We start from the raw sequence: 24185 nt of genomic DNA, 5'->3' as shown, positions 1-24185 counted from the left end.
AACAAAACCTAAGTCTAATCCCAGAAGCCTTGGGAGATAATGAAGCCTCCGGGTGGAAATGGCTACTGCTGTTTGGCTCTCACACTTTGGAAATATTCTTGTTTTCAACAGGAGAGATAGTACAATTGATGTATGTGATAGCCAGAAAAGGGCTTTGACTCATGACTGGGCTTGTAGGTTTTTGTGTGGATTTGTCTTCTGCTAGGAGGACAGCTGAGATTGATCCTCTCTCCTGTATCAGCAGTCAGATTCTTTACTCCCCTCTTCTTCTGCAGGGAAATCTGTGAATTTCATATTAATTCAGAAACCTAGAATCCAAGACCTACCTTACTTCATCTATTTGAAATACCTCATCTATTTGAATACATTTTAAATGATGCATTCTCTAACTCATGACTGTATTTTTTCCTGATAAGGTGAACTTGACATTTAAATTCTACTCACTTTAAATTCTACTTTCTGTCGTCTACACCAAGTTCTGGTTTTAGTTACTCTATTTATAGTTTACAATCAGAAACATGCTCTCTAATTCACTGTTGTTTGAATTCAAATGTTTTTCATCTGATTCTACCATTCATGAGTTTCCCCCAAGGACATAAGGAAATTAGTTATACAGCTAATTTATTAAAAAATAGTGATTACTAGCTCAAATATTTAATTGTATTCATATTTAGAGGCATTTCAATGTCTGAGCCATTTATGTTAGATTTATGGAATTTCCTTCCTCTAACAGAATGATTCAGGTCTAAAGCAAAATTTTAAACAGTAACTGTCATTCAAAATTTATGCATTCAATCTCGCAAATGAAAAGGGACAGGAGAAAAAAAAGATAAACAGGGATAGGGATTACAAAAGGAACCAAGAACACAAAAGAAAGAAATAGGTTTGGGCTAGAAAAATTAGACTAAAAGAAGACAGGATGGAGAAAAACTTTATCATGAATACACAAAATGCATGGCATCCAGAAATACAAATTGAGGTCAAGTTTTTAAATTGTGATCAGTCCCAAGGTATAGATCTGTGACCCCAGGAAGAGTTAGCTGTAGCGATCCCTTCTACAATTCTACATTTTTGTGGGTTATTTCTATCTCTTTTTTCTATTCACCAGCCCTTACTGAAACACAATGACATCTCTTAGAGATGGAAGCTATCAGCAATGTAGCTTTCTACCTTTCCAAAAGGAGAACATAATATACTCCTGGTCTAGTGGTAATTTCTTGTTTTCCCTCGAATTATTTTATTATAGGACTCTTTATTATTATTTTATTATAGGACTCTGAAAATGATAGCTACGAAAATAGACAAGATGTCATCAATGAAGAATTCTTGATTCTGATTAAAAAATTGGAATAGGAAATGATGCAATACTAAGGGGAAAAAAAATAGTTTTCCTTTCCCCTCCTTGGCAAGTTAAATGCCCAGATATCAAAGAACACAAGAGAATATTGCATACATGAGCAGAACTGTTTCTAAATAAAATGTCTAGAATGTAAATGCTGCATCAGTTCCTAATTAAGCATTCTGCAAATAAAGCCCTGCTCTTGATCTCGTGTTTTCATTGGAAACTTCCACTATCAGAGACAGTGAATGGAACGAAACAGTGGAGCCACCCAGTGGCTAATGCGGTTAACCGCAGCAATAGAGCATTTCACGGTGCGTTTCGTCAGTTTCCTGTTTTACAAATGAGAGTATTTCCTCTTGAGAATATGGCACTGCTGCTGCACTAAGCACCTCTAAGAAGAAATTTAAAAGTGTAGTAGTAAAGATGAAGTTCATAACTTGACTATCACTCTCAAATGAGGCTTTTGTCTAAACGATTGAAGAATCTGTGAGCAAAATAGTTTAAAAAATAGAATAAAAGAAAAATATCATCTAATTCTGTCTGAAATAGCTTTTTAAAACTACAGCTTCTAAAAACATCAAAATAGTTTTTTTTCAGTACCAATTTTGCTTTCAGAAAATATTTCTTATAGAAATTAAAACTTAAAACATGAAATTACCTTAACACTTAAAAGTGCCTGATTCTACTCAACTGTTAATAATACATTCATATTTAAAAATATAAGGGTTTATGAAGAGAACCGATCATCCTTTTAAAATGTTTATTTATTCAAAAAATTTAAAAAGTCAAAAGTGAGAATAATGCCAACAGGGCTTTCTGCTGGCTCAAAGGATGAGATTTTAAAAATTAAAAATAATTTTTCTTATCAAAATAGTAAAACAAGTTTATTTAGAAAAATTAGAAAATAAAAGTAAGCAAAAAGAAAACTCTCACCACAATTCGACTATTAATCCTCTGATTTATATATTTCCAGAAAGTCTTCTTTACATATGGACTATGTAAGTGAAATGGGATATTAATGAACATAGTTTTTGCAATTTGGTTTCACTTAATGTCATTCTATTTCCATACTTATTTACCTGTATATAATTTTTAAAAAGCTGTATAATGTTCCAATGTGTGGCTATGCTATACTTTATTTAACCAAACCTTCACTATCAGATTTTTAGCTTTAATTTTTTACTATTATATATAATAATATAAAACTACTCCTACATCTTTTTTTAAATTTGGGGAGAACTATTTAAAGTGAATAATCTAGTAGGTATACTTTGCAATAGTTTTGAAATTCTGCAGTATACTTAGATGAACGCTTTCAACAGTTATAAAGTAAGTTACAGTGTATCCACCACTATCCAAGTCAAGAAACAGAACATTACTGGCCCCCAGAATACATCCTCATCCCTTCTCAATTACAATCCTCTTTTAAGATTCTGACAAGCATCATCAAATTGTCCCTTTCCCCCAGGTGTCCATCTGAGAGAAGGATTGGGAAGTAACTGCAGTCCGTTGGTTCATGGACTTAGTAGAAAAATATTAAATTGAATTACATCAAATGACATGTTGGCAGTACTAAAGTTGTACTTTTGATTCACAGACAGTATTTGAAAATAAAATTCAGTTTTGAATTTCAGTTCACTGTGACTGACATTTCACACAGTTGTAGGCATTTTGGCCTCTACTGACCTATAAGGGAAGCTCCACCCACCCCAGTAAGTGTCCAGCAAAAGTGAGACACCACTTGGGTCTCATTACTACACAATTGGGCTGTTTTTTCAGTTCCTTGTCCTTTTCTTTGGGTCGATCATCTCAGTGTTTAGACAGATGCCGCGCTGGACTTTGATGTGGGTTTAAGAAGAAAGGGGTCGGGGGAATAGGAAAAGGGCCTGGGAAGGAAAGGCAGTGCAGCCTAATATTACTGGTACAGGACTTGGTTCTCCAAACTATCTGTATGAATGTACAACTGACCCTTGAACTAGGAGTGAGGGGTGGTGATTTAGAGTGCTTCTTCCCAGCCCCCACCCCGCGCAGTGGAAAATCCACTTACAATTTACAGTTAGTTCTTAGTATCCACACTTCTGCATTCTTGGATTCAACCAGCCAGGAACTGGGGATTGTGTGTTTCTTTAAATTTTATTTATTTATTTTTCGTTGCACTGGGTCTTTGTTGCTGCGTCTCTGGAGCTATTCTCTAGTTGCAGCGCACGGGCTTCTCATGGTGGTGGCTTCTCCTGTTGTAAAGCACGGGTTCTAGGGTGGGGGACTTCAGAAGTTGCAGCACTTGGGCTCAGTAGTTGCAGCTTACAGGCTCTAGAACATGCAGGTTTCAGTAGTCATGGCACACACGCTTAGCGTGTGGCATGTGGAATCTTCCTGGTCCAGGAATCAAATCCCTGTACCCTGCATTGGCAGGCGGATTTCCAACCACTGGGCCACCAGGGAAGTCTGATCATGTATCACTGAAGTGCGTGGTTACTGAAAAAAATCCGAGTGTCAGTGGACCTGCAGTCCAAACCCATGTTGTTCAAGGGTCAACTGGGTATATATACCTGATACATGTGTATATATATAGTCTTTTACTCAGAATTCATTTCCTTTCACTTTTCTAGAGAAAAAAATTATCTGATGGCTTTGTAATTAAATTATATAACAGATATGGGTCATGAACAAAATGAGTGACATCTGTAGCTCTGAGATTTTCATGAAAATATATTTTAAGCATATGGTAATGGCAAAAGTGTAGTGAAATTAACAAACTTAAAATTTCCTTTTCTGACTCTAGTAGATTAAATAAGTTACTGCCAAGTGAAAGAAAAAGAGGTGTAATTAAAATTTTGATATCTTGTTATAGGCTTGGGAACCCTGGATATTAAGAGAGGGAATGACAGTGACATAAAAGTTTGATTTGAAAAAGTCACTATTTGTAAAATGCAGGAATATCCTTTGTAACTATTTAAACTCGAAATGAAAACCTTCAGATATCAATCTAAAAATAGAGGAGGAAGTTCATAGTTTAAAAAAAGTATTTCAGAGGCATAAGGACAACACTTTTGAAGACCATTATCTTAGGTCCTAAGACCAACTTGCAGCCAAGTGAAAAGAAGGTTTCTTTGTGATTTGTTTGGCCTTTCAGGTAGGATGGCGAGGCCTTCTTCTTTCTCCTCATCTTCTTCCGTCTTCTCTTCCCCCTCCTTTTCCTCTCTTCTACCTCCTTTTCATCCTTCATCATCAACAGTATCAAATGATTCTCACTTATGGAGGGATTACTATGTGCCAGTCACTGAGCTAAGTAGTCTGTATGCATTATTTTTAAAAAATTCTAACAGCATCCCATGAGGTAGAAATTACTATCCCCATCATATAGTGAAGGTACTGACTCCCAGTAATAAATGATAGAGCCACTTTTGAGCACAGATTGGGGCGATTCCAGAGCTTATGCTCTTGACTATTTCTATTTTGTTAAATAGTGGGGTTTGGGCAAAAGCCTCACTGTAGCATTGGCTAGCCTTGATTTCTATATGTGTATCTCCTATGGTGCGTGTGTTCTCAGTTGTTCAGTCATACTCTGCAACCCTATGGCTCCTCTGTGCATGGGATTCTCCAAGCAAGAATACAGAAGTGGATTGCCATGCCCTTCTCCAGGGGATTTTTCCAACCCAGAGATGGAACCTGCGACTCCTGAGTCTCTTGGATTGCAGGCTGATTCTTTACCATCTGAGCCACTGAAGAGGCCCATATCATACGATGAAAGTGTTAGTCGCTCAGTCATGTTCAACTCTTTACAACTCCATGGATTTTCCCAACCCAGGGATTGAACCCGGGTCTTCCACATAGCAGGCAGGTTCTTTACCATCTGAGCCACACAGGGAATGATAAATAGATAGGATTTAAGTTAAAGATCCTGGGTCCTAGTCATTTCTTATATTCTTTCCACTAAAGATATTACTAGCAATTGAAGGGGGAAAAAATGAATTCCTAGTAGAAGGGGATTATTTGAAGGTGCTCAGATGTCTCCTTCCTCTGCAAATTTTACCTTACTTAGTCTTATATGATTGTCCTTGAAGAAAAACTAATCAGCTCTATGGAGGATAGTAATTTGAACCCTGAATCTTAATTTGATTTTTCTGGATTCTTTTCAACTCCTGTTAGCTGAAAGTAAGTTTTGATGGGAAACAGAGAAATCCTTAGGTCACTGGACAATCAGGGTAGGTCTGGGAGAAAAGGAGAAGGATGCAGAAAAGGGGAGATAAGACAGCAAGAAAGTAAACCTTCTTACTTCACAGTCTTAAATAGGGTCAAGTCCATATTCACATTTACAAATGTGAAGAAGTTTAGAAACAATATAAAAAACCGCATATAATAGATACATTGTTTTTGTCTGCTAATAGCCCATCTAAGACCCCTTACCTCTTTCCAAGTTCATGATTTTTCAGGACTGTCAGTCACTGTACCCTGCCTTCTACCCGACATGGTCATCATGTGACCAAGATGGGCCATTCAGAGTACTATGTCTTCAAGGACAAGATGATTCCTTACTGGTTTTTTCTTTTTTTGGCTGCACTGCACAGCATGTGGGATCTTAGTTCCCTGACCAGGGGTGGAACCTGTGCCCTCTGCATTACAAGGGCAGAGTCTTAACCACTGGACAGCCAGGGAAGTCCCCACAGACAAAATGATTAATCCAGGGTGGGCATCAGAGCCAAGCAAGGATAATCAGAATCCTTTAATGAGATCTGGTGTGTGAAAGTCTTAAATAAATAGATGAGATCTCTGTGTTGTGTGCTTAGTCACTCAGTCGTGTCTGGCTCTTTGTGACCTGGTGGACTGCAGCCCGTCAGGCTCCTCTGTCCACAGGGATGCTCCAGGCAAAAATACTGGAGTGGGTGCCATGCCCTCTTCCAGAGAATCTTCCCAACCCAGGGACTGAACCCAGGTCTCCTGCATTGCAGGTGGATTCTTTACCATGTGAGCCACCAGGGAAGCCCTTGAAATCTCTAGTGGCCATTTTTCCTACTATGGAGAAAGCCCAACAAGGAATGATATGGATAATATCAATGGTAAAATTATGTAGAATGGGAAAGACGATTCCTGAATCTATTCATGCCTTTTTGATAAACTATTATCACTTGCAACAAATGGACTAAATGATGTATTTTTGGCATATTTTAAGATGTTGGATGACCCCACATAATATATTAACACCAGGACTAAAGCAAGTTAAATAATAATAAATTCATGGGCTTCCCTTTGTGGCTCAGCTGGTAAAGAATCAACCTGCAATTCTTACTTACATTTATTTTCAATTGATTTAAAAATATAATGGGCCAATGTATATCAAAAGTTTAGATCCTTTGACTTAGTAATCATTCTTCTGGGACTATATTTCAAGTATCAGATCAGATCAGATCAGATCAGTCGCTCAGTCGTGTCTGACTTTTTGCGACCCCATGAATCGTAGCACGCCAGGCCTCCCTGTCCATCACCAACTCCCGGAGTTCACTCAGACTCACATCCATTGAGTCAGTGATGCCATCCAGCCATCTCATCCTCTGTTGTCCCCTTCTCCTCTTGCCCCCAATCCCTCCCAGCATCAGAGTCTTTTCCAATGAGTCAACTCTTCTCATGAGGTGGCCAAAGTACTGGAGCTTCAGCTTTAGCATCATTCCTTCCAAAGAAATCCCATTCAGTCCTTCAGAAGGGACTGGTTGGATCTCCTTGCAGTCCAAGTGACTCTCAAGAGTCTTCTCCAACACCACAGTTCAAAAGTATCAATTCTTCGGTGCTCAGCCTTCTTCACAGTCCAACTCTCACATCCATACATAACCACAGGAAAAACCATAGCCTTTACTAGACGAACCTTTGTTGGCAAAGTAATGTCTCTGCTTTTGAATATGCTATCTAGGTTGGACATAACCTTCCTTCCAAAGAGTAAGTGTCTTTTAATTTCATGGCTGCAGTCACCATCTGCAGTGATTTTGGAGCATAGAAAAATAAAGTCTGACACTGTTTCCACTGTTTCCTCATCTATTTGCCATGAAGTGATGGGACTGGATGCCATGATCTTCGTTTTCTGAATGTTGAGCTTTAAGCCAACTTTTTCACTCTCCTCTTTCACTTTCATCAAGAGGCTTTTTAGTTTCTCTTCACTTTCTGCCATAAGGGTGGTGTCATCTGCATATCTGAGGTTATTGATATTTCTCCCGGCAATCTTGATTCCAGCTTGTGTTTCTTCCAGTCCAGCGTTTCTCATGATGTACTCTGCATACAAGTTAAATAAACAGGGTGACAATATACAGCCTTGACGAACTCCTTTTCCTATTTGGAACCAGTCTGTTGTTCCATGTCCAGTTCTAACTGTTGCTTCCTGACCTGCATACAAATTTCTCAAGAGGCAGCTCAGGTGGTCTGGTATTCCCTTCTCTTTCAGAATTTTCTACAGTTTATTGTGATCCACACAGTCAAAGGCTTTGGCATAGTCAATAAAGCAGAAATAGATGTTTTTCTGGAACTCTCTTGCTTTTTCCATGATCCAGCAGATGTTGGCAATTTGATCTCTGGTTCCTCTGCCTTTTCTAAAACCAGCTTGAACATCAGGAAGTTCACGGTTCACATATTGCTGAAGCCTGGCTTGGAGAATTTTGAGCATTACTTTACTAGCATGTGAGATGAGTGCAATTGTGTGGTAGTTTGAACATTCTTTGGCATTGCCTTTCTTTGGGATTGGAATGAAAACTGACCTTTTCCAGTCCTGTGAGGGCTAAGCAAACCAGGATGTTTACAGAAGCATTCTTTGTAATAATGAAAAACTATGAATCTACATATCTAAGACTTAAGAAATGATTAAATAAAAGTATGGCTTGTTGATACAGTATTTTATTTTGAAACTTCAGCACTGATAAATATGACTACGTAGAAATAAAAAAATAATCAAATGGAAATTAAAAACTTATAAAAACACTCATGAAAAAAGGAATTTCTAAAATTGTGTGTGCATACTATTACAACTTTATAAAACTACATACGTATGAATTAATTATAAATATGCACTCAGAGATAGTGGAAATCAGAGGAAATAAAAAATAATGATAGGTGCTAACTTAGCATGGTGTGGGTATACAAATTAGACTAGGATTTCCTATAAAGTTAAACAATGTTTTAAATAAAAGAAAACTGAAGCTGATAAAAACCCTATAAAATCATTTTTTAAAAAGGTCTCTGTTGCTAAGAAGACAAAACGAGGCCCGTATGTGGCTTCCCAGGTGGTGCGGGGTCACGAACCCACCTTCCAATGCAGGAGACTCGAGAGACGTGGGTTTGGTCTCTGTGTCAGGAGAGACCCATATCCAAAATGGAGGTTTCTAAATAAATTTTGGAAAAGAAAAAAAAAAGAAAAAAACCTTGGAGAACCAAGACATAAATGGTGGGGAGCAAAGATGACCATCTCCCACGTGGAACCTGAGAAAAAGTACTGATGTACACTGAACTTTGTTTTCCTTCATTAAGTCTATTTTCTCTCATACATATAAAATAAAATGCCACAAGAATATAGTAATTATAGGAGACTGTAGTCATATGTGCAGTGAAAAAAAAATATTGATTAAAATCCTGAGTTTGGCAGAGGAGTTAGCAGGAAATGGTATGGCTAATCATTAAATGACAGAGGAGAGCGTATGAGATAAGAATTAGTACAATGCTGACATTTCTGTGGTTTTTCTTTCTTCTTCTGGGCAGATAACAAGCATGCTTATAGTTAATCAGAGAGGTTGCTTTTGGCTCCCTGGGATTCCTAGCAGATGTCTGAAGGGTGGTGTCCTCCGATCACTTAGGAACTTTGTCCCTGTGATGATTCTGTAATCCTTTTGTTGACCTCATGGGACATCTCAATTTGGCCCAGATTTTTGCCCTGTAGTTCTCTTAGACACTCTAGTGTCTGCTATTGCATACATGAAAGAGGACATAGACGGTTACTCCAAATCCCAGAGATGTGAAAGCCAGAAGTGGTGTTAAATAGAAACAAATAGGAAACACCATAAAATTCATGGGCTTTTGTATCAATAACTTTATCAATTATTACCTGAGTCACCTTGAACAAATTACTTAACTCATTTACATTTTCTGTAAAATGAATATTATAATTTAGTCAATAATATTCATTGTTATTAAAAGAAAAAGGCGTTGTGCTAGGCAATAGTGATAAAAAATTTAAGGCATAATATCTAGCCTCAGGGAGCTCACAGATTTATCAAGAGATAATTATCACATGGTAAGCGCAACAAATTTCACATGGAAGCACAAACCGTCTAAGGACGGGACAGGGAAAGTTTGAAAGTGAGGCCTCAGGGTTTATCTTGAACGGATTCAAAGAGATCACTAAAGAGATCACTATATAAATGCATCAAGCATACCCCACTCGATTAATTTGCTGTCCTCATTCTGGAGTGACCTTAGTTACAAATTCTTGCAACAGAGCTGAGCATTTTGTACTGGGCAACATCAAAGTTGTGAAACATAAATTCTTTCAGGGAGATAAAATCCTGCATTCTTTAAGAATGAGCGTTACAAAGACTATACTCAAGAAACTGTCTTATTACTCTCTAAAACCTGGAATTCAACAAATTGTCTTAGTCAAAGCTAGTTTGCTCTTTCAAAGACTCGGCCTTGTTTACAAACCCCAGGGAGTCATGACACAAAGAAAGAAACTAAGAAGGAGAAAAAGAAAAGTGAACTCAGACAAGATTTTTCTCAAGAACTTTGACCTTTTCTATTGACCAATTATGAAACTATTTAAAAACTGCTATGCATGTTTTTGGAAACATTTTTCAAGATAAGACAAAAAGTACAAAACCTCTGCAATGTGAAATACTTTGAATGAATGAAGTGGGTTTCCAGCACACAGTAATTGAAGTACTTGACCTAGCTGTCATTCCCTTTCCTTATCCATGTCAGTTAAATCAGTTATCCTGCTGATCCCAGATCTGGCCTCAGAATCTTAACACAACTGCTTGGGATACCACTACCAAAATAGAAAAATTGCTGTAGTTGCTGGAAGTGAAATGGGAGGGATGGTAGAGAGGATGATGAAAAAGGATGAGGTTGTCCTTAATGGCACAGTGAAAAACAGGCCTTAATAAGGGGGAAGTGGACATGCATGCCTGGCAGTGAGGTCCATCTTACCTCCTGGGGCATAGCTGGGCCTCTCTGAACTTACAGTCTCAGCTAGGCCTGAGGAAAGGCAGTGGATTGGTTTTAATGAACATATAAGCTGCAGGAAATGTGAGAAAAAGTTGGGAAAAGCTGAGGAAAGGAAGAATCATGTCAAATTACTGTTTACCTCTTGCCCTCAGCCCACTTTAATACAGCAGATCATAAACTCTTCCTCACTTTCCCCCCTTTTTTTTTGGTTGAGAAATAAACTGGCTGGGTTGTAGAAGGGCCTACTTCTCTTACTCTGTTTTGTTTTACAGTTATTTGTGAGTGTCTTACTTTCTTTTAAGTTGTAAACTCCTTGCAGGCAAGTACATCTTACCATTTCTTGTGTCCTTTATAATAGTGAGTAACACAAATATTACTGCAAAGGGTGAACAGTAAATATTTTTGCAGTTGAGCTAAGAATTGGTATTCATCTGCATACAGGGGTCTCTAATCCTACAAAACAGATCCTCATCCTTTCAGGGGAGGGTCTTCCAAATAGCACTATGCCTAGCGAATTCATCTCAGTGGCAGTGTCTCCTTTAGTCAGGCCAGGTCTACAAAAAGAGCAACAGAGAGCTTTACAAGGAGGTGGGGGCTCCCCTCACTCATGCATTTCTCAATGCCTTAGAGAAGTGAGCATCTTCTGGGCCTTCTAATGGAACGCTGAAGGGGGCAGGTGGGTGTGCAGGTAACACATGATACAGGTTAACATTCCTATCTTCCTAGGCCCTTGGATTCCTTTATTTACATGATGTAGGTGGCTGTGGTATCTCAGCTGCATTAAATGTAGGTTGAGTTTGAGTCCAGGTTTCAGTCATCCAATCAGTAAACTGTGAGAGCTCCCTTCAGCTTCATGAACTAACACATTAAACCTGGAATCTCTACAAAGTGCACTTATATCCAAAATCTGGCTTAATCTAGTGTTATATTTCAACCTCTGAGGTCTAACACCCTTAGGATATACTTCCTGTTTCTACTGATCTAGATTAGTTAAGTCTTGCAATTACTTTGGTGTGTAAGCTATTTCTTCCTGGGTCAATGTGTGTTCCTGTCCCCATGGAGCAGGCCGAGATCTAACCTGTTATAGGTCTAGGGGCAATAGGGGGTGGTTATGGTGTGTCTTGTGGAGAATGCTGCTGCTGCTGCTGCTAAGTCGCTTCAGTCGTGTCCGACTCTGTGCGACCCCATAGATGGCAGCCCACCAGGCTCCGCCATCCCTGGGATTCTCCAGGCAAGAACACTGGAGTGGGGTGCCATTGTCTTCTCCGCTTGTGGAGAATAAGAGGCCCTATTAAGACCTCTTCCCCAGGTAAAGTTATCACAGGGTTTTTAAGCAAAGGAAGGCTAGTCTCCAGAGGGCAAATGTCTTTCTTGAATACAGGGAGCTTAGAGTGACTTGTAGTTTCAAGATGTCAGCAAAGCGCAGTTCTTTATCTGTGTGCTTTAAGGCACAGCAAAGCTTTATCTCTAATAAAGCAGCTGCCCCATGCCAATTTTCAGAATCCTGTTGTTTCCCATTGCTTTAACTTTTATGTAAACATTTAAAAATTAGCCACTTTATTTTAGTAATAAGAATAATGATGATAATAATAACATTAAAAAAATGCAGGTTGCATCCACTTTGGTTTTTCTTTCTCTTCCTTGGTACCCTTTTTCTTTTGCCCAGTATATTTTGTTTTGCTCTGTATTCCTGGTCTTTCTTCTTTGTTCATTTTTTTCTGTTTTTACCTTTTTAAATTTTTTATACAATTTTTAAAGTTTACACTCCATTTACAGTTATTACCAAATATTGGCTATATTCCCCATACTGTACTACACATCCCTGTAGCTGATCTTTAGCCAATAGTTTGTACCTCCCACCCCCCCATCCCCCACTGGTAACCACTAATTTGTCATGTGAAAAATTTGATGGGACCATGAGTACAACTATCACTACAATTCAGCGATCCTTAAAATAAAATTTTGTGCTTGATTTTTTACAATATCACCCCTATGTCTGAAAGAACCAAATGATTCTTTTATAGTTATCATAGAGGCTTTCTGGTCATAGACTGTGACTTGCCCTGAGAGTTGAAAGACATGAGCTTGTCATTTTCTTTCTGTAAGTGCTAAAGGACACTCAGAAGACTATCCCATATCATCGTCCTTACAGACATATTAACTGCCATTAACAGTCAAGTGTAGCAACTATTTGGGCAATCATTTGCTTCAAGATTAACCACAGTTGAAAGTCTGGTTATTTGTAATGCCCTCATCTTACTTCTCAACAGGGAGGAGCCCAGCCAAAGGACCTGACCAAAGCAACCCTCAAATTCTTTGTGTGTTTATCTCCTGGGATCACTACTGATATCAATTCTGTATCAGTTAGGGTCCATTCAAGGGACAGAAATCAAACAATATTTTGAACACAGAAGGTTAAATATAAAGAATCACCACTTATAACAGGGAATTGAACTGATAAGGAGATGGCTAGTAAGGAATTAAGAGAATTCTAAAGATTACAGGAAAATCAGATATAGTGATCATCTACTGCCCTTAGGGCTGAGATAGACTCTCCTGAAGAAGAGCAGTAACTGTGGCTCATTTCACAGAGAAGTCTGCTGAGGATGCAAAGCTGCCTAAGGGGTCTGACAGGAAGCTGTTCAAGGACAGCTTTGTACTGGTGGTGCTCCATGTGAAGCCATTTGATGGGGTTCCAGGGACAGCTGCTCATGGCTGTTGCCTGCAAAGGCTCCTGGAGAAGCTATTCATGGGATATGCTACACACTGCTGGCCACAGGACATTGCTGGGATTGAGGGCTTCAGAAGCCACACACGTTGAAGAGCCTGTCTAAAGGAGCATACTACACTACACAGGTAGAGAAATCTCTTCTTCCTCCAGTGTCCCTCCAGTGCGCTTTGCTGACAAAGCTTAATATGATGAGAGCTGGAAAAGGAAAAATAAGGCGTGCCAAGCATGCACACTTCTATTATCTTAAAACAGTCAATGAAGAGTGTTTGGGGCCCTTGAGGCAATAACTGTGTAATTGGCTCAATAAGCCACTTCCTTTAATTGAAAAAACCTTACAATGAAGACTAAATTTTGTGGTGTTTCTCAAAGACGTTACAAAGGGCCCCTTCAAGAAGCTGATAAAAACTGTGGACTCTCCCTCTGAATAAATGAACGTGTACACAGTACTACAGATAATTCAGGGTACATCTCTAGACTCAAATTAAGAATCCCCAAGTTAGGCCAATGACTACTCTCCATGTTCACTTTAGTAATTATTCTTAAAGTTATTTGAATGTAGTATAGCAAAGTTAATAATCCCAAACTCAGTTAAACTATATTTGTGTTTAGCAAAAAACATTTATAAACATTTGATAAATAAGCCAACACAGTTATGTGTATGTGTGTGTGCTCAGTCATGTCTGACTCTTTGTGACCCCAAGGACTGTAGCTCGCCAAGCTCCTCTGTCCATGGAATTTCCCAGGCGAGAATACTGGAGTGGGTTGCCACGTGCTCCTCCAGGGGATTTTCCCGACCCAGGGATTGAGCCCACATGTCTTACTTCTCCTGTATTGGCAGACAGATTCTTTACCACTAGTGTCACCTGGGAAGCCTGGCCAATAGAATTAGATAGTTGTGATTTTGAGGAGAGGAAACTGGTGAAAGAGCTCTGAGAAGTGAGAGCCTAAATGCCAGAGGAAAGGTACGCAGTTGTGAAACAACTGCCAGGTTATTGGGATTTGGACTTGGATGGCTGCATATAGGGAGAAGGCAACGGCACCCCACTCCAGTACTCTTGCCTGGAAAATCCCATGGACGGAGGAGCCTGGTGGGCTGTAGTCCATGGGGTCGCTAGGAGTCGGACACGACTGAGTGACTTCACTTTCACTTTTCACTTTCATGCACTGGAGAAGGAAATGGCAACCCACTCCACTGTTCTTGCCTGGAGAATCCCAGGGACAGAGGAGCCTGGTGGGCTGCCATCTCTGGGGTCGCAGAGTCGAACACGACTGAAGCGACAGCAGCAGCAGTAGCTGTGTGACTTTGGGCAAGACACTTAGGCTTTCTGAGCTTTACTGCCCTCAATACCTCTCAGGGCTGTTCTGAAAATTCATTAAATGACCCATCACTCAAATCACCCATTTGGCATTTAATGCATGTATGGTTTTCTTCCTTCTTTTGTCTACAATATGGCTTATAATCAAACATCTGGAGCCAATTAAGATTTTGAAAGTGCAATGTTGAAATGAGCTAATTTTCCTAGGCTTCAAGTGTAGGATTTCACTTGTTTTTAAACAATAAATTTGATTGAGATTTGATTAGATGCTTTATGGCACAGCATCTTAAGGAAAAAGACAAGTCTGGTATAAGTAGAAATAGAAGGAATCAGAAGCCAGATGGCCAATACCATTTTTGAAATCTGTAACTGCAAGATCATCACTTAACTTTCCTCCCAAGAGGGTTATCAAAAATAAAAAACCAAAACACTGAAAACTACATTATTCAACATCATAAAGTATTTTAACTTCCAGAAAGGTATTCCAAGTAAGAAAAACTTGGTTAATAAGCACTTTTCTTTAAAATTTTAAAAGAAAGTGGAATCTCACAGGAGTCCATATAAGCTTCTCAAGCTGACCTCCTTCTCAATGAAAAGAATTGGAAGTAAATATCTCACAAATACTGGAAATTAATTTTATTACTTGCAAATAATTTTAAGTGTTTTGCTTGTCAACAAAGAAAATTACTCCATGGGCAGAAATCACCCTGAATTACTGAACTAATTACTAAGGTTATGTCTATTGAACAAACAGTTAATATTGTTAAGGTGGATTTGGTTTTAACAAATCACAAATCCAGTATTACCTATTAGTATCCCACCCTTAAGCACCTGAAAGTGGAAAAACTGACTGGCTCAAATTTGGGAAAGAAGTATGACAAGGCTGTATACTGTCACCTAGCTTATTTAACTTCTATGCAGAGTACATCATTCAAAATGCCAGGCAGGATGAATCACACGCTGGAATCAAGACTGCCAGGAGAAATGTCAACAACCTCAGATATGCAGATGATATTACTCTAAAGTCTCAGCAGGTAAAGAATCCGCGTGCAAAGCAGGAGACCTGGGTTCAGAAGATCCCCTGGAGGAGGGCATGGCAACCTACTGCAGTATTCTTGCCTGGAGAATCCACAGGGACACAGGAGCCTGGCGGGCTACAGCCTAGGGGTTGCAAAGAGTTGGAAACGACTGAGCAACTAAGCACAAGAACCACTCTAATGGCAGAAAGCAAAGAGGAACTGAAGAGCCTCTTGATGAGGGTCAATGAGAGTGAAAACGCTGGCTTAAAACTCAACACTGAAAAAAAATTAAGACCATGGAATCCAGTCCCATCACTTCATGGCAAATAGAAGGGGAAAAAGTGGAAACAATGACAGGTTTTACTTTCTTGGGCTCCAAAAATCACTGAAGACAGTGACTGCAGTCCTGAAATTAGAAGACGCTTGTTCCTTGGAAGAAAAGCTATGACAAACCTAGAAAGACTATTAAAAAGCAGACACATCACTTTGCTGACAAAGGCCTGTCCAGTCAAAGTTATGGTTTTTCCAGTAGTCATGTATGGATGTGAGAGTTGGACCATAAAGAAGGTGGCGTGCCGAAAAACTGATGCTTTTGAATGTGCTAGAGAAGACTCTTGAGAGTCCCTTGGATTGCAAGGAGATCAAATCAGTTAATCCTAAAGGAAATAAACCCTGACCATTCATTGGAAAGACTGTTGCTGAAACTGAAGCTCTAATACTTGGGCCACTTGATTTGAAGAGCTGACTCACTGGGAAAGACAGTGACACTGGGAAAGATCGAAGGCAAAAGGAGACGGGGGTGGCAGAGGATGGGATGGTTAGATGGGATCACTGACTCAATAGATGTGAATTTGAGCAAACTCTGGGAGATAGTGGAGGACAGAGGAGCCTGGTGTACTGCAGTCCATGGCGTTGCAAAGAGGCTGACATGACCTAGCAACTGAATAACGAGTAGTACGTAAACACTCTCACTGCACACTGTCTTTAGCAAATGGTAACTGAAATGTGTAGTTCTTTCACATTTCCCTTTCATATCTGCAACATGGACAAGGAACAAACAGCTCATAGCGGCCTCTAAGTAACTGCTGATTTGTATACATTCCATGCTAACTATTTTTCCTATTCCAAATACCAAGTTAAACACCACCAATCAATATTCCGGGGACTAACCTTTACTGATCAATGAAAAGAAATAGAGGAAAACAATAGAATGGGAAGGACTAGATTATCTCTTCAAGAAAATTAGAGACACCAAGGAAATATTTCATGCAAAGATGGGCACAATAAAGGACAGAAACAGTATGGACCTAACAGAAGCAGAAGATTTTAAGAGATGGCAAGAATACACAGAAGAACTGTAAAAAAGAGATCTTAATGACCCAGATAACCACGACGGTGATCACTCACTTAGAGCCAGGCATCCTGGAGTCTGAAGTCAAGTGGGCCTTAGAAAGCATCACTACAAACAAAGCTAGTGGAGGTGATGAAATTCCAGCTGAGCTATTTCAAGACCTAAAAGATGATGCTGTGAAAGTGCTGTACTTAATATGACAGCAAATTTGGAAACCTCAGCAGTGGCCAAAGGACTGAAAGAGGTCAGTTTTCATTCCAATCCCAAAGAAAGGCAATGCCAAGGAATGTTCAAACTACTGCACAATTTCACTTATCTCACATGCTAGCAAAGTAATGCTCAAAATTCTCCAAGTGAGGCTTCAACAGTATGTGAACCAAGAACTTCCAGATGTTCAAGCTGGATTTTAAAAAAAGGCAGAGGAACCAGAGATCAAATTGCCAACATTCATTTGATCATCGAAAAAGCAAGAGACTTTCAGAAAAACATCTACTTCTGCTTTAATGACTATGCCAAAGCTTTTGACTGTGTGGATCACAGCGATCTGTGGAAAATTCTTAAAGAGATGGGAATGCCAGACTACCTTAACTGCCTCCTGAGAAATCTGTATGCAGGTCAAGAAGCAACAGTTAGAGCCAGACATGGAACAACAGACATTCCAAACTGGGAAAGGAGTACAACAAGGCTATATAATGTCACCCTGCTTATTTAACTTATATGCAGAGTACATCATGCAAAATGCCGGGCTGGATGAAGCACAAGGTGGAATCAAGATTGCCAGAAAATATCAATAACCTCAGATATACAGATGACACCACCCTTACAGCAGAAAGTGAAGAGGAAATGAAGAGCCTCTGGATGAAAGTGAAAGAGGAGAGGGAAAAAGCTGTCTTGAAACTCAACATTCAGAAAACTAAGATCATGGCATCTGGTCCCATCACTTCATGGCAAACAGATGGGGGAAACAATGGAAACAGTGACAGACTTTATTTTCTTGGGCTCCAAAATCACTGCAGATGGTGACTGCAGCCATGAAACTAAAAGATGCTTGCTCCTTGGAAGAAAAGCTATGAGAAACATAGCATATTAAAAAGCAGAGGTATTACTTTGCCAGCAACAGTCCATATAGTCAAAGCTATGGTTTTTCCAGTAGTCATATATGGATGTGAGAACTGGACGATAAAGAAAGCTGAATGTCAAAGAATTGATGCTTTTGAACTGTGGTGTTGGAGAAGACTCTTGAGAGTCCCTTGGACAGCAAGGAGATCCAACCAGTCAATCCTAAGGGAAATCTGTCCTGAATATTCATTGGAAGGACTGATGCTGAAGCTGAAGCTCCAATACTCTGGCCACCTGATGTGAAGAACTAACTCATGGTAAAGACCCCGATGCTGGGCAAGACTGAAGGCAGGAAAAGGGGATGACAGAGGACGAGATGGTTGGATGGCATCACCAAAGCTGTGGACATGAGTTTGAGCAAGCTCTGGGAGTTGGTGATGGACAGGGAAGCCTGGCGTGCTGCAGTCCAGTCCATGGGGTCGCAAAGAGCTGGACACGACTGAGTGACTGAACTGAACCTTTCATACATTGTTCTATAAACATATACACATAATTAACAAAAATGGGATCATATTTACATACTGCTTTTATTGTGGCCAAGTTCAACAGCATCAAAAGCATTTTCAGGTATTTAATTTAGGTGGCTGTACATTTCATGCAAAGATGGGCTCGATAAAGGACAGAAATGGTATGGACCTAATAGAAGCAGAAGATATCAAGAAGAGGTGGCAAGAATACACAGAACTGTACAAAAAAGATCTTCACGACCCAGATAATCACGATGGTGTGATCACTGACCTAGAGCCAGACATCCTGGAATGTGAAGTCAAGTGGGCCTTAGAAAGCATCACTATAAACAAAGGTACTGGAGGTGATGGAATTCCAGTTGAGCTATTTCAAATCCTGAAAGATGATGCTGTGAAAGTGCTGCACTCAATATGCCAGCAAATTTGGAAAACTCAGCAGTGGCCACAGGACTGGAAAAGGTCAGTTTTCATTCCAATCCCAAAGAAAGGCAATGCCAAAGAATGCTAAAACTACCACACAAATGCACTCATCTCACATGCTAGTAAAGTAATGCTCAAAATTCTCCAAGCCAGGCTTCAGCAATATTTGAACCGTGAACTTCCTGATGTTCAAGCTGGTTTTAGAAAAGGCAGAGGAACCAGAGATCAAATTGCCAACATCCGCTGGATCATGGAAAAAGCAAGAGAGTTCCAGAAAAACATCTATTTCTGCTTTATTGACTATGCCAAAGTCTTTGACTGTGTGCATCACAATAAACTGTGGAAAATTCTGAAACAGATGGGAATACCTGCCTCTTGAGAAATTTGTATGCAGGTCAGGAAGCAACAGTTAGAACTGGACATGGAACAACAGACTGGTTCCAAATAGGAAAAGGAGTACGTCAAGGCTGTATATTGTTACCCTGCTTATTTAACTTCTATGCAGAGTACATCATGAGAAACGCTGGACTGGAAGAAACACAAGCTGGAATCAAGATTGCCGGGAGAAATATCAATAACCTCAGATATGCAGATGACACCACCCTTATGGCAGAAAGTGAAGAGAAACTAAAAAGCCTCTTGATGAAAGTGAAAGAGGAGAGTGAAAAAATTGGCTTAAAGCTCAACATTCAGAAAATGAAGATCATGGCATCCGATCCCATCACTTCATGGGGAATAGATGGGGAAACAGTGGAAACAGTGTCAGACTTTCTTTTTCTGGGCTCCAAAATCACTGCAGATGGTGACTGCAGCCATGAAATTAAAAGACACTTACTCCTTGGAAGGAAAGTTATGTCCAACCTAGATAGCATATTGAAAAGCAGAGACATCACTTTGCCAACAAAGGTCCATCTAGTCAAGGCTATGGTTTTTCCTGTGGTCATGTATGGATGTGAGAGCTGGACTGTGAAGAAGGCTGAGCGCCAAAGAATTGATGCTTTTGAACTGTGGTGTTGGAGAAGACTCTTGAGAGTCCCTTGGACTGCAAGGAGATCCAACCAGTCCATTCTGAAGGACTGAATGGGATTTCTTTGGAAGGAATGATACTAAAGCTGAAACTCCAGTACTTTGGCCACCTCATGGGAAGAGTTGACTCATTGGAAAAGACTCTGATGCTGGGAGGGATTGGGGGCAGGAGGAGAAGGGGATGACAGAGGATGAGATGGCTGGATGGCATCACTGACTCAATGGATGTGAGTCTGGGTGAACTCCGGGAGTTGGTGATGGACAGGGAGGCCTGGTGTGCTGCGATTCATGGGGTTGCAAAGAGTTGGACACAACTGAGCTACTGAACTGAACTCAAAGCAAAATAATAAAAAAATCATTTCTGTCAGATACTGTTATCATCTTTACAGTCATATTTCAATCTCTTGAATGTTCATTACATTTTAAAATGGTTTTGTCCATGTTAGTCAATCTTTGATGAATCCTACTTTAGTGTCTATCACAGTAAAATGTACAATCTGTCTTAATAAGCAAGGTATATTTCACTAATAATGTACACCTCAGTGTGCCAAGTGAGATGATCACATTACTCTAAAAGATTCCTGAAGTCTGAGACATGAGCATTAGCGATATGAGCTGCAGGGTTGGATAGCAGTGTCCAAGCAGTTGCGTCAGGAAGACTTCCTGGCTTAAAAAGGAATTGGACATCAAAGAAGACTTACAGCAGTCACTTGGGACTTAAATGGTGGCTAATTATGCCATAAAGAATCCAGTCTCTTTCAACTGTTCTGGTCCGCCATCTTTGTATTTATAGGCCTTTGTTCTATCTGTTGCTTCATGACTGAGCTGTGGCTGCCCCACCACTGGCATCATATTCCTCCAGGAAGAAAGACAGGGGTAGGGCAAGGATGAGCTCTAGTCTACAGAACATGTTCACCTGAACACTCTCCTAGAAGCCCCAGTAGCAACTTCACCCTTCTTCTTATGGGCTATAATTGTGTCAAAAGGCTGCTGCTAGATGAAAGGGAGCCTGAAAAAGTATTTGAAGCTAGAATTAAGTTAAGGTTCTATTAAAATGACTAGATACCAGGCAGAAAAAGACCTGCTACAGAAAATACAAGTCCTAGCAAGTTGTTCTCATTCCATGACAAGAAATAAAAGAAACTTCACTCTTGAGGTGGAGGAGAGGATGTAAGGGATCCTGCTGCATCAGCCGTTGAGAGGAAGAATCTCCTCTTGGTCTAACTTTCCTGAAAGTCTTAGGAAGCTGAGAGGATTGGACCAGGTCTCCAAAGCCCCCTGCATTATCTGTTTGTAATTCACCTCTAAGTGGACGCCTGGAGCTGAGCAAATATGCATCTAACAAACTTAACTTACTGCACTGACTCTTAAGCCTGTGCAGAGAATAGAGAGTAAGTCAGCTTGGGGCAGTAGCCTGAACCTTCGCGGTCCCAACGTCTCAGACATAAAACAGAAAAATCTGTCTTCATCTCTCACTGAACACACAATACCTGCTCAGTAAACATATACTTGTCAACTTCTGAGAAGATGAAGAGGAAGGACACGGAAATTAATATTTAGTTGACAGACTGCCATACGCCAAAACTGTACCAAATGGTTTACATAGCTCATTTACTCAACAGCACGCAGTCAGGTAGGCATCATCCTCCTCATTTAGAGAAACAAACTGAGGCTCAGAAAAGTTAACCCGGATCACAAGGAAATTACAGGTAGCCTTCAGGTTTAACTGAAAGCCTTCCCCATAAGCAACGTACCCATAGTCTCTCCTCCACTAAAGATCCAGGTACCGTGCCTTGCACACAGTTGACACAAGAAATTTTGGGCAGAAGTTTGATTCAGCATTCGACAACTCTAAGGATGGAGCAACACTTCCCAAGTCTTCGAGGTGTGGTCAAACCAGAATGTGCTAGTGCTAAGGCCCAAGTGCTGCTGGAGAAGCGGGGCGGAGGGAATGGTCTGCCCTGGCGGGCTCAACGCACCCACGCGGCCTCCGGGCGAGCCAAAATTTGGCCCAAGGTGTCGGGAGCCAGCCGTGGTGGGCGGCGGGCTGCGCCGACAGGACCTGGAAGGCCGCGTGCCGGGGCGAGCCGCCCGTGACGCATTTCCGCCCTGCGTTTTCCGGCTTAAAGGGACCCGGACCTTCTTCACAACAACAACAAAACCAGCGCGCTCGCGGCCGGCGCCCCGACTCTAGTCCCCGCCCTCCTGCCACCTGCCGCCTTCTCGGCCGCACCCAGCAGTGAGCCGCGGCTCCGCTGCCCGAGGGGTCGGGCGGAGAGCTGACCGCGCCCTTCGGCCAACTTCTCCAGCTGCCACCGCGCCGCCTCGCGAGACCCGGGGCCGGACCTTGGGCGCCGCCGATCAGCAGGAAGGGTGCGGCCGCCGCGGAGGACGCCCGGCCAGACTGTGCGATCGGTGGCCGTGCTTGGGCGCGGAGGGCAGCGGTGGCGGGACCCGCGGCCATCTCTCAGGTAGCCTTGCCTGTCACGGCTGGCCGCCCTGAGCGGCCCGTGCCCTTCTCTAACCCGCGTGGAGGGACCATCGCGTAGGGGCCTTGTTGCGTTTCAGGCTGGGGGTCGCGGCGGGGGCGGGGCGGTGGCTCGGGCTGTCTCGCCCTCACCCCTCCCTTCTCACCGCTTTCTCTCTCACCCGGGCCTCCTTCTGTAGTCCGGAGCCCGGCGGAGCCCGGCAGAGCCCGGACCTGGCGGGGAAAACTGCACCCACGGCCGGGCCCCCAGACCTCGCCGCCGCCGCTGCCCATCATCTTCGGTACCTGCAATGGCCTTTGTATCGCCCGATGACTGACTTGGACAAGGAATATTAAGAACACACTCGCTTCCGCTCCATCCCAGCTGCGCCGGCAGTAACCATCTCGGCTCATTTGGGCTTAACTGCTGCTCCTCTTGACTCTGTAAGACTTTGGGGGCACCATGGACCAAAATGGGATGGAGATTCCTGTGACCCTCATCATTAAAGCACCGAATCAGAAATACAGTGACCAGACTATTAGCTGCTTCTTGAACTGGACCGTGGGGAAACTAAAAACGCATCTGTCTAACGTGTACCCTAGCAAACCAGTAAGTGTCTAAAAGCTGGGCACAACTGCTCTGGCCAACAGCTTTTCGTGTCCTGTACTCCCTTACTCCCTGCTTATCCCCTCCCCTTTTGAGTCAAATAGGTCTCTTTTTGACTGTGAGGTATTTTGCATCCCGAGGTTATGTGTCTCTCTTGAGTGTCTGAACCATCATTAATGTCTTCCTGATGAGGTTCAGTTAATTAGTAAAGAGTATACAGAAATATCAAGGGACGTGAGAATTGGCAGGCATACAGTAGGACTGTTTTCCTTGTACTCAAAGTCATCAACCTAATGTGCGAATGACAGATGCATCCTTTAAGAAAAAAGATAAGCGCTACAACCCATATTAAAGCTTTTATTACTTATTAGAATAAAATTCCTTTTTACTTTAAACACCTGGCCCAGAAATTTGCTTTCTGCTGAAGAGCGAGTTTTTTCTTGGAAATAAGCATGTGACCTCTATAAAAGTTATAGTTTCCACACTAGTATATATGTTTTAAGAAGCAAAGAGTTTTTAGTTTGACTTTCTCCTGCCCCTCCCTCTCTCATTTTTCTCTTGTAGAGGACACAGAAATTTTCTTAATTTAGAAGAGAACAGTCCTTCCACCCCGCCACCATTTGGTACATCATTGTATTCCGTTCATATAGCCATTTGTAAATCAGTGTGGCAGTGTTTTCCATTCTGAATCATATCTGGATATTGCAGACATAATAAATAAAACAGTGCACCTCCATCTGTTCCCAAAGTTAGATTTGAAAGTTATCAACATAGTTGATAATTAAGTCTTGGAATAATTTAGAGAAGTATGTCATGTACAGTGTGTGAAAGTGAGGCTTTCTTGTTCTCCACTGTGTAAAAATTTCATTCCTGAATAAGTAGTTTTCAGCCATTACTAAACTTTTTTTTTTTTTTTAATTAATGAAGAGGCTTGGATTTTTAGGGTGGCAAATATTTTTGGCATCTGGCAAATTTAAGCCAGCAGTAAGGATGTGTTGGAAGGCAACTGTGCTTTCCAGGTTTTACTTAACACTTGTTTTATGCACACAAGTAAGGAAGACACTTGATCTATATTAAGATATTAATGAATTAGTACTGTTTCAGTGTTACAGTATTAAGTTTAGTTAG

General features: G+C 41.0%; 2 protein-coding genes across 3 annotated transcripts in view; one reads left to right on the top strand and one right to left on the bottom strand.

The window, feature by feature from the left end:
- Positions 1-24185, bottom strand: part of SEPTIN7 (septin 7) — a 292002-nt gene that overhangs the window by 176680 nt on the left and 91137 nt on the right. The gene's annotated exons all lie outside the window — the stretch shown is intronic.
- The window catches only part of HERPUD2 (HERPUD family member 2), a 36047-nt gene continuing 34024 nt past the window's right edge, over positions 22163-24185 (top strand). The window contains exons 1-2 of one of the 2 annotated variants that reach the window (XM_070369523.1): positions 22163-22454; positions 22651-23060. In XM_070369523.1, the coding sequence (XP_070225624.1) occupies positions 22914-23060 (147 nt within the window). In that variant the 5' untranslated portion in view covers positions 22163-22454; positions 22651-22913. The remainder of the gene's footprint in view (positions 22455-22650; positions 23061-24185) is intronic. The other variant, XM_070369521.1, reaches the window with a different exon arrangement.

Source organism: Bos mutus, chromosome 4, assembly GCF_027580195.1.
Source record: "Bos mutus isolate GX-2022 chromosome 4, NWIPB_WYAK_1.1, whole genome shotgun sequence".
In the NCBI taxonomy this organism is placed as follows: Eukaryota; Metazoa; Chordata; class Mammalia; order Artiodactyla; family Bovidae; genus Bos; species Bos mutus.
The sequence above is the reverse complement of the archived record's forward strand: the minus strand, read 5'-3'. Positions and strand labels throughout refer to the sequence as shown.